Source organism: Strix uralensis, chromosome 21 (assembly GCF_047716275.1).
Source record: "Strix uralensis isolate ZFMK-TIS-50842 chromosome 21, bStrUra1, whole genome shotgun sequence".
Taxonomy (NCBI): domain Eukaryota; kingdom Metazoa; phylum Chordata; class Aves; order Strigiformes; family Strigidae; genus Strix; species Strix uralensis.
In genome coordinates, this window is record NC_133992.1 from 7,320,996 (window position 1) to 7,339,240 (window position 18,245).

Sequence of the window (18,245 nt, forward strand, 5' to 3'; positions counted from 1 at the left end):
TCCAACAGCCTCATTTCAGACTCTTAAGTGGTAAGACTAATAAATTACAGTCGTGATTGTTCAAGTTCTACAAAATCCTAATACTTAAAGTATTTCCTTCTGTAACTTAAATATGTTAGCAATAGCTCAAGTCATTTGGATGTTCAACAAGCAGTAGAGCCCTCAGCCTATATCTTCCATGTTTATTGAGGAGCAAGATAAGGCTAGTCTGACATAATGAGTTGTCTGGGAACTGCTTGAGCTATTTCTCTGGAAAGAGTCCTATAAGGATTGTGCTATTGTTCTCATCGTGCTTTCTCTTCTTCCTTCCCAGATTGTGTGTTACATTTACTTCACACGGATCATTGCAATTCTCATAAAGATTGCTGTTCCATTCCAGTGGAAATGGCTGTACCAGGTATTTGCCATGGAAGGAAAATACATCTGTTCCTTGATTACTTTTTTCTTTTTCCTTAAATATGACTGCACCAAAAAAAAATTCCGTAAGTTTTTCCCCATGTTGTAGTAGAACATCTCGAAGCACAGTGCTGCACCCTGTCTCCTCCTGATTTTTATCACTGATCTGCTTAAGGTGGCAGGAATATATTTTTAGTTTTATGTTTGTCCAGCAAGGCTGCTGGATTATACATGAGATGTCTGAAAGTAATTGCATTATTGATTTTTAGTCTTTCAATTTAAAAATGTCTGAAGGAAATTAATCAAGAACATACAAAGGAGAAAAAAGCGAGTCAGGTTTGCCCTGTGTAATTGAGGCCCCAGGGAGCCAGTGAAATAGGCTTTTGCTCTTCCATCTACAGGTTTTATTTGCCTAGTGACTTTTAAATACTTGGTTTCTTAACATATAATCCAAGTAACTGTGCAGGGAGTCTTTGGAATACATTAACTGTTGAAAATATCAAACAATGTATGGATGATTTTTTTTTCCCCCATCATTTAAAAGCCAAGTCTTGCCATAGTTATTTAAAATCACTGGAGTGATGGCTAGAACTGTAACTGTATTTAAAGTGACAGAGAGAGATGAAAGAACAAAGGGCTTGACAGCCTTTAGCCTGGGATTAATGATAACAGAACAGGAATTGCTTTGTTATTTCTCCTATGGCACAGGCTTCTTGGCCATTAAACCTTGAACCTTATGAATGAGGATAAATGTTTCATGACCATGTGAAGCCTTACAAGACTGAACTTCCAATTTTGTGTTTTCACTTGCAGCTGCTGGATGAAATGGCCACACTTGTGTTCTTTGTCCTCACTGGGTACAAGTTCCGTCCAGCATCAGACAACCCTTACCTACAGCTTTCTCAAGACGATGAGGATGACTTGGAGATGGAAGCTGTGTAAGAACACCTCCCCCACTTTTTTACCTCTACACTTGATTTGAGAAAAGTAATGTTTAAAAACAGTTTACTTTAATCTCTCTAAATCCTCTTTTGAGAAAGATTAGGATCTGCCCACACGTTTCAAGATGAGGTGTCTACTTGGTGTGTGTTAAACTAACAGAGATTTGTGATACTCACAGGAGCCTCTGAGCTGCATGTTGCAGTAGTGTGGAATAAGCTGGTAAAGCTTTTCATGGGGCAAGAAGACACCCATGAAAATACCAAGTGAAAAAGCTTTTGTGTTTAATCTATGTTGCTGAACACCAACAAACTTTACAGTTTGTCATTAATGCTTCATATTTAAAAAAAACCCAAGCAACTAAACCAATAACAAAAATGAACTACCAATCTAGAGAATGTAAATGAGCATGGTGTTAAGGTCCCTTCTACCTTATCCAGCCTGTAGCTTTGCAGAAATTTATCCTGAGTAGCACTGAGCTAAGGAGATGGATTTTTACCAATACTCTTCCCTGGTTTATTCCTTGTTGCTAAACCATGAGGCACCACAAAGGCAGCAGGACCTGAGTTAGCCTGGAGAAATTATCGAGTAGGTCTGCGGGGGGCTGACCCTGACTGCATGGCAGATGCCCACCAAAGCTGCTCTATCACTCCCCTTCCTCAGCCGGACAGGGGAGAGAAAACAAAAGGCTCCTGGGTACAATGACAGGGAGCAAATCACTCACCAATTACCATCGTGGGCAGGACAGACTCAACGGGGAAGAATTTGTTTTAATTTATTACCAGTCAAATTGAGGTTAGCATAATGAGAAATAAAACCAAATTTTAAAAACGCCTTCCCCCCACCATTCCCTTCTTCCTAGGTTTAACTTCACTCCTCCCTGGGCTTCAGGTGGGTATCTGCTCCACCGTTACCCTCCTTGGGCTGCAGGGGACTACCTGCCTCACCATGGTCATCTTCACGGGCTGCAGGGGAATCTCTGCTCCAGCGCCTGGAGCACCTCCTCCCCTCCTTCACTGACCTGGCTGTCTGCAGGGTTGTTTCTCTCTCATATTCTCACTCCTCTCTCCGGCTTCAATTGCCATTGTGCAGCAACTTTTTCCCCTTCTTAGATAGGTGCTACCACTGTTGCTGATGGGCTCAGCCTTGGCCAGTGGCGGCTCTTGGAGCAGGCTGGTTGGCTCTGTTGCACATAGGGGAAGCTTCTAGCAGCTTCTCACAGAAGCCACCCCTGTAACCCCTCTGCTACCAAAACCTTGCCACACAAACCCAATACAAGGGCTCAGCCTAAGTCCCTGTCACTTCCTTTGCAGTGATTTTCTGAGGACTTCAAAAATGAGTGGCATTTTTGGAATCTATAATAGAAACTGCCCTAAGAAATTCAGCATTCTGGAAGTGTTGGATACAGCTCTAATTGCCACAGACTCTCTTGCCTTAATAGGAGCAGAACAAACCTAATGTCTTTAGTAGTTACACATTTCATGCATAATTGCAATTCAGGTGCAGGCTCAGAAGCCTGCTCCTTAGAGTTTTTCCAGTTTGGCAAATCTCCTTTACCTGATCTTGGGTGAAACAAATCAACACTTAAATTTTTATTGAGGGGGCAAAAAAGGTCAGAATATGTTTGCCCTCAGTTATCTCAAAGAAATGGATCTTAATGGGGAATTTCTACAAGGAGGCTTGAGATAAAATCCAGCTTGAAGTGTTATGCAAGGAGTTTAATTTGTCAGAAATACCTCTTGTAACAAAGATCTTCTTTCCAAATGCTTAGCTATTTTTGCTTTGGGTCCATAAAATCTGTCATTGTTGTAAGTGGAATCCAACTAGTGGGTAGTGACCTTAAAATCAGTATCGCTTAGAAGTGTTTAAACCGTTTAGGAAAGAAGCTGGTTTCAGTTCGGAAGCTGAACATCCACATTAGGAAGGCACTGTCTGAACTGGAAGATATTGCAGGATTTGTGTACAGAAATGAACTTTTTTCCTTTTTGCCTGTCAGTGGATTTTAACTTTTAATTACATGTTTAATGAATTTTTACTTGGGTTTTTTTAGGACTAATAATATGGCACCTTTTCATATTTAGTGTTTTTAATAAATTGGAGAAGCAGCTAAATTTAGGAGAATCTGCTAGAAATAAGCTGGAGAAAGTTTAATGAACTAATTCAGTGATTTACATCTCGCCATAGCGAAACACGCATTACTAGCGACTCGAGGATCGGAATTCCTTGTGAGCCTTTTCCTAGTAAGGCATTTTCCTCTTTGCCTTGGGAGTTTCCATTGTTGTGCTTTGTGGGTTGTTCCTCTTAGCCTTGCTTGAATTTTTCTCATCTGATTCACCAGAAGACTTACTCCATTTGGGCACTTGGCAGGGCATAGTCTGTAAGTGTCTTGTTCTCCCTTCCCCAGCTGCATCAGGGAGGTTAAGTTTGCACGTATTTGAAAAGCAGGGTGTATACATATTCTGTGACAGGTGAAGCACTGCAATGCAAGTGTATTAAATTTCTTGTTGACTTGGTCTTGCTGGTCCTATTTTTGCTTTTATAAATATTAAATGTTGTTTCTGTGGGGGAAAAATACCAAGGCTTATTTGAGCAAGTGACTAAGTGCCTGACAGCATCCTGACTAACCACTGCATGAGTGTGTTTTGTCTTTCATGTGATGAATACCCACTTGTCTTCAGAGGCTATGGCAGAAGTTAAAAGCCTGCAAACTTCAAACTTCACAGTATTCTGCCATGTCTTATTGCCAGATTTTACAGTTACTTCCTTCTCCCAAAGGGGTTTTGTTAAAATCAGGCTCTTTAAAACATTTGCTGCAGAAGCATTCAGTTTCTTCAGACTCAACATTTCTATGAGCCAGCGGAGGGGAGGGCCATGAGGTCATCAAACCTATTTTCCAGGCTTGATTGTCTTCCAGCAGAAAATAGGACATTTTAAGTGCAGTGCTCTAGCTTATGCATGTTTTCATGCAGTGCAAACTATACAAAGCTCAGTGTGGCAGTAAATGTAAATATCGCTAAGGACAGTGTGGAAATCTGCAAAGCTTCAAGAAAAATCCAAAGACTAGGTGTCTGATAAAAGCAACATAAGGCACAAATCCTCCCTTTGTAAATTCTTGTAACTCAACAATAAAATATAAATCAAGAACAGCAAAGGTAACTTGTAATAAGTCTTTTCAACTAGCATGCCTCTATCTTGGGAGAAAGCATCCACAAATGTTATAGGACTTTCTCTTCAGTTATACCAGGCTCAACAGAAGTTGTCCTGGTGAAGAGGAGAGTGTGACTAAACCTGAACTAAGGACCAGTCTGTTCTTTTTCAAGTAGGGTCGATAGCCATTCATCATCAACAAAGTGGCTTTCTGTGTATTCCGTGCTGGGCAGCCTCTTGAGCCCGTTCTGTCAGTATGTGGGCTTGTCGCTGACAGTTCGTTAGATTAAAGTACTCTGTTTGAAAAGGTGCAGCCACACTTGGCAGAAGGAGTTGTCAGGCTTCCAGTCCTGATGCCATTTCTGGGGCATGAACACAAAAATATAAACAGTACAGTAGACGGGGTGGGGGTGCAGAAGTGGAAAAGAAGCTGTTTTGGTGTATTTTACTCTTGCAGTAAGTTATTTCATTAGCTCTGTAAGTTTGCTTTAGATGTTAAGTACCAAAGGGCTCTTCTGCAGATCTTGGTGGAGAATGATGTTCATAGATGCACGTGGGGTTAAGGTATTTCCACTGGAGGAGGAATTGCAGGAAAAGCCGTTAATGGCTTTGTTATCAATTTGGTAAATCCATCTTAGTGTATGGAGACTAACTTTGTTTTTCCTTAACACCCAAAACAACCTCAACATAATGAACTGTTGTGGTAACACTGACCTACCTTTGCTTATACCTAGTGATCTGGAGTTTCTCACTGTATCATGAAGCGACCTATTCTATGCTGAGACTTGGAAGTTCTGGTTGGTTGCTTTTTTCTGCTTTCTCTCAGGTTGTGCTTCGTGGCAGACTGATTCATGATGTTCTCCAATTAGAGGTGATTTTCTTCACCTAACCCATCTTTCCCATGCAGAGATCAGCTTTTTGCTCAATGGCTGATCAGTTTTCACCCTGGTTTGCAATAGCTTGTAAAAGCTGGCTGCTGCCATTATTGCAGTGTTTCTTGTTCGACTATAAAACAAAAAAAACAGGAGAAAAGACAGCTGAGATCTGCTACTGTGAAGGGCTGAAGATGCTTCTGAATGTTTAGCCATTCCTTGATGCCTTGGATACAATGCAGGGCGGGGGGGGGGAAATGAAAACTGTGAAATTTCCACAGCACGTACCAGTGTGCAGTGAAGTGTTCAGGGAACTCCCTTAGTGCCTCATTTGTGACGGGCATCCCTCTGACAGCCACAAAAATTCTCTCTGGAGAGAGACGGTTTAGTGAGAAGGATCTGTTGCATTTTAACTGCTGCTAGTTTGTGGGCTAGAAATGCAGTTCAGCAAACTTAGGTGAGGAACATTTACTTGTAGTATTGCAGGTCAGAGCTGAAGTCCTGAGACTGCTCAGAGGACTAGATTGAGAATTGCAGTGTGCTTGGTCTTAGTGCTGATACCCTTATTTTATTGGGCACTAAAACGTGTTGACTGAACTGATTTTGAGAGGGAAAGGAATTGCCCATTGTACGCAAACAGTCTGAGAAAATGAGGGCTCAAGAGCTACGCCATAGACTTCTTGTAAGACAAGGACAGTGCTCATCAGATGGTCTTTAGCTTTTGCTATTGAGGAAGGCACCCCAAAATCTCTCCTAGTTCTTTGCTGTCATTGCAAAGGGGGAGACAATAAATGGCCTCTGTGGTAATAAATGATGTGATGTGACGTGACCCAGTTGTAATTTCTGTATATAGCTGTTTGTCCTGTCCCTCCATGAATGTGAGAAGTGGCTCATTCCCTCTTAGCCGTAACTTCTCATCGCTTTTGTCATCATCTTAGTGTGCAGTGGGTTTGTAATTGTGTTAGAGTGCAGTGCTAAAATCTGGGCTGTGCGCCAGGTGGGATCTTACTAGCTGTGAGTCAAGTGTTAGGACCACTTGGGTGTCATGTATGTGTAAAACACCTATTTATATATCCCAGTAAGTCTGCTGTTGCATTGCTATGTTAGTTGCTCATTTTTGGTTTGTAGTCTGTTGTCCAGCTCCTCCCTGAAGAATTGATACTCCTTATTCTGTAATTGCAAACTTTATTATTTCTGAAAAGTAAACTTTGTAGCTGTCTTGCTGCATTGTCCCATATTTTTCAGACCATTACTTCAATTTGCCAGAATCTTTCTGCATTCTAGTTCTGTTCTCAAATATGTAGCTCTTAGTGTCTTCTGCAGATTTAATGAGCAAATTCTCTGTTCCATTACTCAGGTAATTACTGAAAATACTGAATAGAAGTGAGGCCAGAACAGACCTCTCTGGAACCACACTCAATATTCTGTCATTTTTGACAGGAAACCATTAAGTACATCTCAGTGCATGCTTTTCCAATTAGTTATGCATCTACTTTGGTTTTGCCTAGCTCATGTTTCCCCAGATTTTGTCATATGTGACTGTGGGAAAACCTTTGTCAACAGGGAGAGCTTAGGAGATCTACATGTTCTCTGTGCTGATAAGCTTGATGTGATCTCTTCCAGGCAAATGTTTACTGTTTACTAATTCCATCTTTCTCCTTTAAGCATCCTGCTTACTTTTCTCCCTTCTTTTTTTATTTAAATAGGGAATAAAGTTGCTATTTGATCTGTACTCTTCTGATCTTTTCCCTATTCCCTTAAACAGAAGCTCATCTAGGCCCACTCTAAAGTGGCTGAACCACCGACCATCCCAGTACTGCCACTGCTAGAGAGTCACTGAACACACCAGTTTGAGTAAATTATTTTTACAGTACATGAACAGAAGCTGATATCTAATGTGGAACTAAGGGCATCATCAGAAGAATGTATCTGAAGATTACTTCTCTTGAGTGATACTGTGAAAATGTTGTTGGCTAGTCTGATCAAATAAAGAATTCATCTATGGTAAACAGGAGGTGAAAGCATACAAAGGCTGAAGTGGCACCTTTGAACAGGACAGGTTTATGTATGCTTCCAGGCATCCCTTGTGAATGCATTGAGCTATGGCACTCGTACTTTCAGCATCCAAAATAACCTTTGTAGCACAGTTGTGGGGAAAAAATACCTGCATTGAATGAGAATCGTGTTGTGCAAAAGAATAAAGCAAATGTCTTGTGCATGTGAATAGCCTGGTTTGTATAGTGAGAGAAAGCTGCTGGGCTGAAGAGCTTGTTGGATAGCGAAGGTAGTTGTGAGAGGAGTGGTGCTGTTCTGGCTGGACAAACAGTACAGTCTGCCTGATGTTTGAACGGTATTATGAGGCTTTGCAGTTCAATGGTGAGATTGCTGTGACAAATCCAGACTTGGATGGTATAAAAAGGATGACCTCTCTTCGGTTTTGTTGCTGTTCATAGAGTAATTTTGATATTAACAGGAGTTGGTGTGCATTAAGCTGATAAGGTTCATTTAGGGCACTGTCCACTCTGTGCATTTGTATAATACGTTGTGCCTATTAAGAGCATTGCAAGTGCAGAAGAAAGTCTTTAATGCACAGAATTAAGAGTATTCAGCTGTATAGCAAAATGTTTTTTAAGCAAGCTGCTCAAACTTTAGCAAATAAACACCTGGTTTAACTGTTTAACCACCTCTGTTACCTTCTTTCAAGTACGAGCAAGTATTATTTGCTGGCTTAGTTTAATGATAGATGAGGAGGGCCTTGAGGCTCTCAAGGACAGTGGCCTTGCTCCCAACGCCCATCAGTGTTGGGTCCGAGATGATACCTGGCCTGCAAAATGGTAGCAACAGGAGAGACTGAACATCAAGACTGCTAGGTCTTGGTAAAGAGACCCTTGAGAAATGTTGTTTGATATGCACAGGAAGACAAACGTGGGCTGTTGGGGAAATGGATGTTACAGTTCCAGTTCTGTTCTCTGATGTTTCTCCCTTCTCTTCCAGGGTGACGACTTCTGGAGTAATGGAGGGCATGAAGAAGGTCAAGAAAGTGGTGAATGGTTCAGCAGAGCCCCAGGGCGAGTGGGAAAGCACGGCATGATGGACTGGACTAAGGCAGCACTTTCCGAGAAACTTTTTTAATTTATTAATATTACTCTCAGTGGAAAGGGAGCAACTAGCACTTCCCAACACTGAAACTGCAGAGTGGGGTGTGCCTAGGGGGAGCAAAAGCAGTGCAGAAATATAACTATTCCTCTGATCATAAGAAAATGGGATCTCTTGGTACCTGCAAGGAGTGTGAAGCTTTCCTAGGGATTTTGGGTAGCTTATTCTTTTTTCCCCTTTCTGGATCGGTTAGGTATTCAGAATTGTTTGCAGTTGCGTTCTTCAGAATGTATAATGCTAAGGTGAAGAGAGACCTTTAGTGTGTATGTAAAGTATATATTTTATATAATGCGTATATATATACACACACTTGCTATGTAACATGTATGCTGGGAATTACAAAGCGTGTCAGAAGGTGGGAAAAGAAGATAAGAGATGTAAGTATTGGTTTTTTTCTTTTTATAAACTTTTCTTTTGGCTTGGACAAAACATTGCAAAACAGATGAATAGAAGCAACTGCAGTTATTTGAGAGACTAAATGGGGTACTGCATCAGATGACTTCTGCCACTACTCACATCAGTGGGAAAGCTGATGAGTATCTTCTTGTCTTATCCATGCAGGTATCCACTTGAACATGTCAGGTTTTCAGATATATTGCTATACAGGAAGCAAGTGAGTGTTCTCCATCAAAAGCACTAGCCCGTAGTGCAATAAGCATTAATGTAAATTCTCCACTGTTCATGGAGTTGCTCTTGATTCACACCCACCTGGCAAGAAGTACACAAGAGGTGTAAGACTGACGCTTGCTTTTTAGGGGTCTGCCATGCTATCTTAAACATTTAATGTCATGCTGTGACCCAGAGCACTCTGATCTGCTTTATCAAATATTTTCAAGGTATTTCAAAAGAGACTCCTTTCTGGCACAGTATAAACAGTACCAGAATCTCCAGGGGAAATCTGTCTAGCAGATGTAATGCAGCACAAATCTGTGGTTCACCATTATCCTGAGTTCCTTAGTCTCTCTGGATGGCTACTTGTACCTCTCTGGCTATGTCGGATCAATGGTAACTGCTGCTTGAGATGAGCTGAACTGCTCAAAATGGTATTGCCACCAAAACCAGACAACTGCAGCTCCCAGTCCTAAATGGTTTTTGTCAGGAACGATGACGATTACTGGAACCTCAGTGCAGGGGAACATGGGAAGTCTTGACTGTTAGCTGCAAACTTGCAGTGGAGTCTTTAGAGACATGTTACAAATGCCATGTGCGTTTTATCTGTAGTACTCTTGTTAGTAAGGCGAGCTGGTGCCCATAGTTGTAGTAGTAAGGCGTAGCAAATGATTGTTAATTTGGGGGAGGACAGAAGTGGTTCACTGATGTAATGAGGATAAGCTTTAAGAAAAATAAATTGAGTATAACTCACTGACCCATTGAAGCCTTAATATTCATGTAGAGACACTGACATATGGTGCTGTTGAGCAAAGTGCTTCTGTCAGGGTGACAGGGACAGGCATCATCGCAGAGCTTTGGATGTGCCAGCATCTTTCTACAAACTCATTTAGGAATTACTTTTTGACTGAAGGGACTACATCTCTGGGTGCACAGCTGATGAGAAAACTACTAGCCACTAGGTTTTTTTATCCTTTACGTTTAGAAGGGGGATTTTCTTTGGAACCTGGAACCACTTTTTCCTCAGTCTTGAACAGGGATTGTAAAACTCCTAATTAAATGAGCAGTCTGTACCAAGACTTGCAGTTTGAAGAGCAGCATTGTTTTCTCTGGTTGCCACTTCTTTTCCCAGGTGTTGGTTCTATGCATCTTGAAAATGGTAGAAATGAATCCACCTGCTTTGATACCTGCAGCTGGTTTCTCTTCTGCTAAAGCATGAGAATTGCCCTCTTCTCTGGGTACAGAGTCCTATTCTGTGTTTCCCTCCTCAGCTTTAACTACATAGTAATCACAGCAGTGATAGTTTGACTTCTGCTGTCGTTGTCTTGCAGTGATGCAATTTTAGTGGAAACAGAGCCTACACAACTAGAAAGGCTGTTGGGTGATCCATGAGCCTCTTAGACCTTCTGTATCTTAAGGATCTTTTTAGACCTTCTGGATCTTTTAGACCTTCTGTATCTTAAATCTGCATACGAAGTAGCTGAGGTGTGGGAAATTGGACTATAAACAAACATAGGCAGTCCCAGCTGCTCATACACTTACATACAGTACTCAAAATTCATCCTCTCACTCTGCACAGTTACTCTGTCCCTGTGGAAGTGTCACTGTCTGTATCCAAAGGGCTACTCAAACAGGCTTTTACTTTGTTCAGAGTAGTCACTCACTGGAGCCTTGAAGTCTGTCGGTGCTGAAGTATGTAAGGGATGAGGGTTTGCTGTCAGGAACACAAGTGCAAGAACAGTGTTAATCCGGACATGATGCTATTTTAGAACCTGTTAATACCTTTTGCGAATGAGATGTGGAATTCTGCTGGGTGTGGCATTTCACCCAAAAACATGAGGGGCTGTGCTGGGATCCAGCATGTGCTGAGCGGGCTCCAGACAGCTGCCTGATCCATACCTCAGCGTCAGTGGAGCTGCCGATTTGGCAAGCGCTTTCACCTTAGTCTCAGGTTTCTTTTTTTATATGCACTTTTGCGCTGAAGTTGCGTATAGTGTGGGTTTATCTGCCAAGTCCCAGGCTTACTAGTCAAAGTCCAAAAAACGGGTGATTTTGTCTTGGCATGAAAAGGCACAACAGTACTCTGAAAGTGTTTTTAGAAAGGCTTTTTCCGAGTTCAGACCTGAGCTTCAGCAGTCAGCTATACAACCAACTTCAGCTGGCACTTAATGCAGGGTGCTAAACCCCAGGACATCAGTGACTAGTCAGACTGAAGCATTAGTAAAGAAAACGTGAATGTAGAAGTCAAAAAGCAGAGTGATAGAAGGCTCTTACTGCAGCCATTTACAAAGTGAATTTCCCCTTTCTCTGGTGGAGTTCTTGGAACAGGTCAAAAAATTTGTCCTGTGGGGTTGTGTGATGGATTGGATGGTGGCTGGGGTGTTGGAGGATGGGGAGGTGGCTGCAGTTGTGCTCCCCTCGCAGCACGAAAGGCATCAAAGGGAGGGCTACCCCCTCCCCTGCCTTCCAGGGGAGCCCACATCTGCAGGACTGGCAAGTGCGTGACTGTTGCTAGTGAAATGCAGCAGCTTAGAGCTCACCAGGCAGGATAATCGCAGTGCTTGCCTTTCACATGCTGACGGCTGGCTGGCTGGGAGGAAGCTCTGTCTTTCACAGGGAGGGAAAGCAGAAGAGCTGTTTGTGGCTTACAGGTCGTTTTGGTATACAGCCTTACGCTCCTGTCTCTGCCTTTTACTGAAGTGAGCAACTAAAGCAATCACCCTGCGAGTACACCACGGTGTAAGGACAGGAGTCCTGAAAAAGCAGGTCTGGTGCAATTCAGAATGAACAGTTTTGAATGCATTCACATTTGTTGCTGCAGCGGAGTACTCGGCACCCTCTGCAGACAAAAATGAGGTTGGTTCAGTCTTCAGTTGTAATGCAGGTTATGCCCCAATAAATCCCTGTTGATGATGACATGCAAATGCCACCAGTGCACTCCTTCCAGCTGTAACTGTTCAGCAAGCTGTCTTCCAGAGGAAACCTTGCAATGCAACTGCCAGACTCTTGCATTCTTCAGGCTTGGAAATGTTTTCCTTGATGGCTCATCAAGACACATACTAAAAGAAAGCAAGACATAATGGGGTCATCTGGAACGTTGCTGCTGCTTGCTCAGAATGTAGCAGTTCGACTTGAAGAAGCCACATGCTGTCCTATTAAGATGCTCTTTCATGTTGTCATCTAGCTCAGCATGTCATGATCTGTGCAGTGCATTGTTCAGTGTTTCTCTCCAGCTGAGTGCCCTGTTCCTGGATTTCCATGCTGGCATACCCTGGGAGCATGTTGTAAAAATTTGCTGCATTGCAGTATTTTGTCTTGGAGCTAGTAATGTGGAAGAAGTATTTTTCTAAGCTAAGTGGACTCTCTCTAGCATGAGCGTGCATCCACCATGTATCCTTAAGCACTGTAACATTCCTTCTGGCCATGAAAGGGCATGTCCTAACCACTCCAGTGAGCACACTTGGTGAAAGTCCAATGGAAGATTTTTAGCGTGTTAAGTCTTTTTTTTCCTTACAGTACGCACCTCTTCTCTAAGAGAAATGCAGTCTGGCCAGTGACAATCACATTGACAAGGACGGGGGGTTTTTTTGTTGTCTGTCTGAAAATTACCCGGCTGCATTTGAAGCAAATATTGGATATTTGTATGTTCAGTTGAGCTCTGAGAACTGAAGTTGTTTAGCTATTAAAAAAAAAAACCAAACCCGAACAAACAAAAAAAAAAAACCCAGAAAACTGGATGGTAGAGCAGCTATTGAAGGGAAGGAAATCATTCCTCCTTCAGTCTGCCTGGTTTGTCTCCTTCAGTTTGACCTGTCATGATTGCTAACAGGCTACTGTTTCTTTAAAGCAAATGTGTTTTATTGATTCTGTGTTATGACCTCTGATTCAATCACAAAACATTTCCCCATTTTTCACCTGTGTAAAAAGAGCATGGAGCTGTGGTCTGCAGTAGATGGAAGGTACAGTGATATTTGAAATGGGACTTACACTGTCTAAAACCAGTGACCTTGTGTGTAACTTCAGTAACCTGAATGTTTCATGAAAACTGAGGTGGTACTGCCCAGAGGCACTTGACCAATGTTTCCTTATGTTCCCTGGGGTTGATTTGCTGGAAAACATTGTTCTAAATTGGATTAATTTTCTTGTAGCCGCTGGGTATGATGCGGTTCTCAGCTTATTAATCACTTCACTTAGCAATATTGGGAAGCTGTGTATTTTTCCCCTTGTTTCTCACTTGGATGTAGCAATGATCCTGTAAGAACTGCACGAGGTATGTACTTGCAAGTGGCTGGAGTGGGATTTAAGAAAAAATACTGAGATACTTAAGTGTAAAGTGCCGCTACTGGAAGAAAGTGGCTGAGAAAAGAGTCACTCCTTGTAGGTTGACTGGCTCAAGAACCCATTTATGTTTTGACTGCAGCAATCCTGTAGAAAGGACAATTCTTAATAAATATTTCCCTGTGGGATTTCACTCAGTGTTCTGCTCTCTGTGTAATAAAGTAGAGCCCAACCTCCACATTATCAGAAGCACTTCGGCTTGTAGCTAGGATACTGGAGCACTGGGCTGGTACCTGTTCTATCAAAACAGAGTATGGGTCTAAATAGCTTCCCTTTCCCTTTAGTAACTATTAATAATTAATTCTAGATCCTCTTGTGTCATTAAGCAGCTTTAGGGCACCTTGTACAATGTCGCTTCGAATTCGTTTAGTAACTGGCCTCCAAAAGAACTCAAAGACTTGCCTGGGTACAGCAAGGTCCAGTTCAAGGGGTTTTGGTGGCCTGTAAATATCCTATTCCTCAGTTCATGTTCAGATGTACAAATAGATTTTTTCAGTATTTTTTTAAACTTTATTAAAAGAACAACAAAAGTATTTGAAGAGAAGCAAGGTACATACAAATCAGGATGGTCTGTGTAACTTGGTTTTCCTGCTGTCACGCAAATGTGTAAAATAAAGATTGACCAGAAAGAAGTTTTAATGCATCTCATTTTCTGCTTCGGAACTGCTAGCAACCAAGCTGCTTCCTAAGTCTGCGTTTCCCATGCCTGACTTCTATTTGCAGCTGTTAACATCTACATCGTGGATACTGGGCCAAATCACAAAAACCTTGTGTGGAAAAACTTTTCTAGGGGAAAAGCTTTCCTGTCGGTGGCCCACGTTGGGGTTCACTGAGGTGCCTTGCCTTCCCCGTACTGCAGCTGTGCTTGTACGTGCCCAGCTCCTTGTTCAGTTTTGTAAGCTGAATTTCTGTGGTAGTTTGTGGACCAAGTCTCCAGTGACTGGAAGTGAAGGGTCTGGAGCACATGTCGTACGAGGAGCGGCTGAGGGAACTGGGGTTGTTTAGTCTGGAGAAGAGGAGGCCGAGGGGAGACCTCATCGCCCTCTACAACTCCCTGAAAGGAGGGTGCAGAGAGCTGGGGATGAGCCTCTTTAACCAAGTAACAAGCGATAGGACAAGAGGGAATGGCCTCAAGTTGCGCCAGGGAAGGTTTAGACTAGATGTCAGGAAGTATTTCTTTACAGAACGGGTTATTAGGCAGTGGAATGGGCTGCCCAGGGAGGTGATGGAGTCCCCATCCCTGGAGGTGTTTAAGAGTAGGGTCGACATAGCGCTGAGAGATATGGTGTAGATGGGAACTGGCAGTGTTAGGTTGATGCTTGGACTAGATGATCTTCAAGGTCCTTTCCAACCTAGTTAATTCTGTGATTCTGTGAAGCATTTCTCGTAGCCCTGGGTCTTCTGGCCTTGCAGTCTCGGGCAGGAAAGCAGGCACAGCCAGGGCTTGTTGCTCCTAGCCAGCGTGGTGGCTGCCTCCTTCCGCAGTCCTTGGTGTCAGCTTGCTGTGTGAGGGAGGACAAGGAGCTGGTGCTTTGAACCATCATGACCAGATACAATTTGAGGGTGGAAACCTGTATTTTAAGTAATATCCTTTGTGGATCTGGCCACATGATCTCAAAGGGGCACGTCCTTGACCGGTTTGTTTTAGGCTGGACTGAGGGTGATTTAGGACTTTTGTAGCTGTTCTCTTCCTGAGATGTCAGGGTCTAACCATGCATTTCGGTTCTGCAAACTGGTTGGGTTGGGGAGGGATGAGGAGGGCAAAGTATTTCTGTGAAGTGCTCTTCCTGATAATCCCCAGCCCCTCAAAAACGTATGTCCTTCGTCACAAAATGTAGGTCTTAAAGATGTTTATTACAGTTTAGCCTATAGTTCTCATCCTACCACAGAGGGGTAATGCCAAAAATAGCCTGTGTTCTCTACCCTGCAAATCCCAAGCAGCCAGTTCTGCATTGCCTCAAGCCTTTGGGTGGGTGGTGTTTTGCCAGGAAACTAAACTATAAAAAGTACACGGGCTTTGGACTTACTAATACCCTGCTGTAGAGTAAAACTAATTTCATGTGATGAAGGTGATGGCTGATTGTTGCACTGGGGTAGCCTACATGTCTTTCAAGCAGGTAGTTCTTGGCTGTTGGGTTTCTCCAAAGTGAACATCCTCTGCATTTTCTGTCTGTTGTATATTTGGCCTTAAAACATTCCCCCTTAAAGTGACAGCAGCTGAACTCGTCCCTGCTTTAATTGCCTGGCACTTCAGTGGAGTGAGCTGCCCTGGGCTGAAAAATGGCTCAGCAATAATGAAAGGTGAAATGTTGGGGGTGAGGTGTGTAGCGTGGGACTAAATTGTGAGAAGACTCACTTGAGATTGAGACCTCGTGTAGGTTATGTGGGAAAAAATCTTGATTTCTGATTATGTTCTCTGAGGAGAAACAAAAAGCCCTTAGTTGTAACAGAGTACTTAAAGTTTATTGCAAGCAGAGATGGTCTGGTAGATTTACATAGGGGGGACAATAAACAAAACCAGAGCCCTAAAAAAGCTTTCCTCAATGTCCTGTGTTTGGATGCAAGTTTGTAGCATTTTCCTGTCCAGGGGAGGTAAATGGCTCTACCTGCTTTAAGGATTTTTCTTCTAGTGCCTGAAATTCTGAGTGGTCTTGATCATTTGCTGCTCCTTGTTGCAGTCCAAGCTGCCTGCTGTCAGTGCTCTTGCTCTAGCAAGATTATCTTCATGACTGCAGAGAGCTGCCTTCTCTTTAAATCTTGCTTTCACCTTCCTTTGCCTTCTGACTGACAGACTCTAATGAGCAGGAGCGTGTTGTAGTGCCCTGTATAGTGAATGGTCAATAAAAACAAATTGCTTCGTACAGAAGAGGTAATAACACAGCTTGTATTGGCATAGCTGATCCTGATATCGGGGTCCTCTGTAAGAAGACAAGGGCTTCTATGTGTCTTAAGTAATAACAAATGCATGTCATCCCTTTCTTCTCTCTCATCCGTGGAAAATAATGTAACTTGGGGTGACACTGCTTTCTCCTGACTCTTTTCGCCCGTGGAATATTTTTAGTAGAGTGGCTGAGGTATAATGCATGAGAGAGCTCTTATTTTACTGGGAAAAATAAACAGGCATGCAAGGTGAGGCTGTTGCAGTGGTGGTGGGTGGCATAGGTGGGGATCAAAATGGAGGGGATGACTTAAAACTCCTTTTACTGCTCCCTCTTGGAATGATCATGCTGAGCTTGGCAAGACTTCCAGCATCCTCCACGAGAGGAGCTGTTAACAACATGGGTCTCCTACAGCAAGGATAAATATATTAAGGTAGGGTTTTTTGTCCCTGAGGACACTGCTCTGGGGCACTGATCTTCTATACTGTCTCCAGTCCTGAGTCATTTTTGTAGGGTGGCACGATATCCCGTTGGCAGCCTATTGCCCTAAGAATGCCACTTACTGCGGGGAGTAGAAGAGCAATTGTTAGTGCCTCAGCTGCCTCTTCCCCGAGCTGCTCGGGGTACTTTGTTCTGCAGGAGCTCTGTGAAGCGGGAAGGAATCCCACAGCCGCCATGGCTGTGAAGGTATTCATCTACACCTCCTGGGAGAAGCCAAACTTGTTCGTTTTGGGATGGATCTCATACCAGGAGGTGGTAGCCAAATTGGAGGGGCTACAAAGAACAGCTGCAGTGACTGAGACGAGAGAATTGGGCACGGACAGAAGATTACAAGAATTAAAGCTGTAAGCCTGACTAAGTGATGATTAGAGAGAGCCAAGGCCAAGAAGATGTAGCACGCTACGATATGGCTGCATGGGGGGAAACTGCAGAAACGGGTGGGGAATTAATTAGTGTAGCTTAAGGCTTGAGCTGGGGAGAGGTGAGATGAAATGAAAGCAGAGGAAAACAAGATGTCAGGAGAAACCTTTTGCCAATGAGATGGAGTTGGCTGCAAACGATCTCCTTGGAGGAATGGAGGCAGTTCTGTGTTGTTTTAGATGATCAACACTAGACTGGACAAATCACTGCTAAATGTACTGCAGGGAATAACCCCTTATTGGCTGTGAGATGGACTAAATGCCTGACTCGGTCTTTTTCCATTTGCTTATCTCTGTGTGAAGTATATTGTGTGTGTAATTTCTGGTTTGGGGGTTCATTTTTGTTTTACTGTTAAACCTTGTATATGCCTTGAGTGAGCTCGGCTGCTCCATAGGAGGAACATGATACAACAACGTTAAAAGGAAGTTGGTATGTGTGTGCCCTAATCTGTATTCCTGGTAAATCAGGGTTTTTAACTGTTGTTGCAAAAACTGAGCAGAAATATCTGCTGGGATTTACCAAGCACACAATGCCTGTGTGTTGCCATGAATCAGAGCAGCCTTGTGGGAGGCAACGGTTCAACCTCTTACGGCAATGAAATTGGAAAAATAGGTACAGGTCGATTTTGTATGTTTGAAGGTTTTGGTGTTTTGGGGATTTTTTCCTGTAACGATTGCAGGGTGGGGTTTGGGTGGACAGACATCACTGCTGACAGTGCTGTTTGCTTACAAAGAGCAAGAGGCTCAAAACCAGGCCAGGTCAGTGGTGCCCAGCCCCGGCTGCTGCTCCTTGAGTGGCTCCGTGGCAGCGCCGTGGCGGGGTGGTGTGTGCAGCAGACAGGCTCCACGCACCGAGAGGCTGACGATCTAACACGACTCATGAGTAATCTTTGAAAGAAGCTGACTTCTGGCTGGCTCGTGGCGTGAAAACCACCACCGCAACTGTTCCCCTGTGCCCGCTGCGAGTGCTCGCAGCTCAGCATCGAACG

General features: G+C 43.2%; 1 protein-coding gene across 1 annotated transcript in view; it reads left to right on the forward strand.

Annotated features, from left to right (window-relative positions):
* Positions 1–14,089, forward strand: part of GPR107 (G protein-coupled receptor 107) — a 40,710-nt gene extending 26,621 nt beyond the window's left edge. Inside the window, exons 16-18 of the mRNA XM_074891553.1 lie at positions 314–397; positions 1,210–1,334; positions 8,349–14,089. Coding sequence (XP_074747654.1) covers positions 314–397; positions 1,210–1,334; positions 8,349–8,445 — 306 coding nt within the window. The 3' untranslated portion in view covers positions 8,446–14,089. The remainder of the gene's footprint in view (positions 1–313; positions 398–1,209; positions 1,335–8,348) is intronic.
* Positions 14,090–18,245: the final 4,156 nt, after the last annotated feature.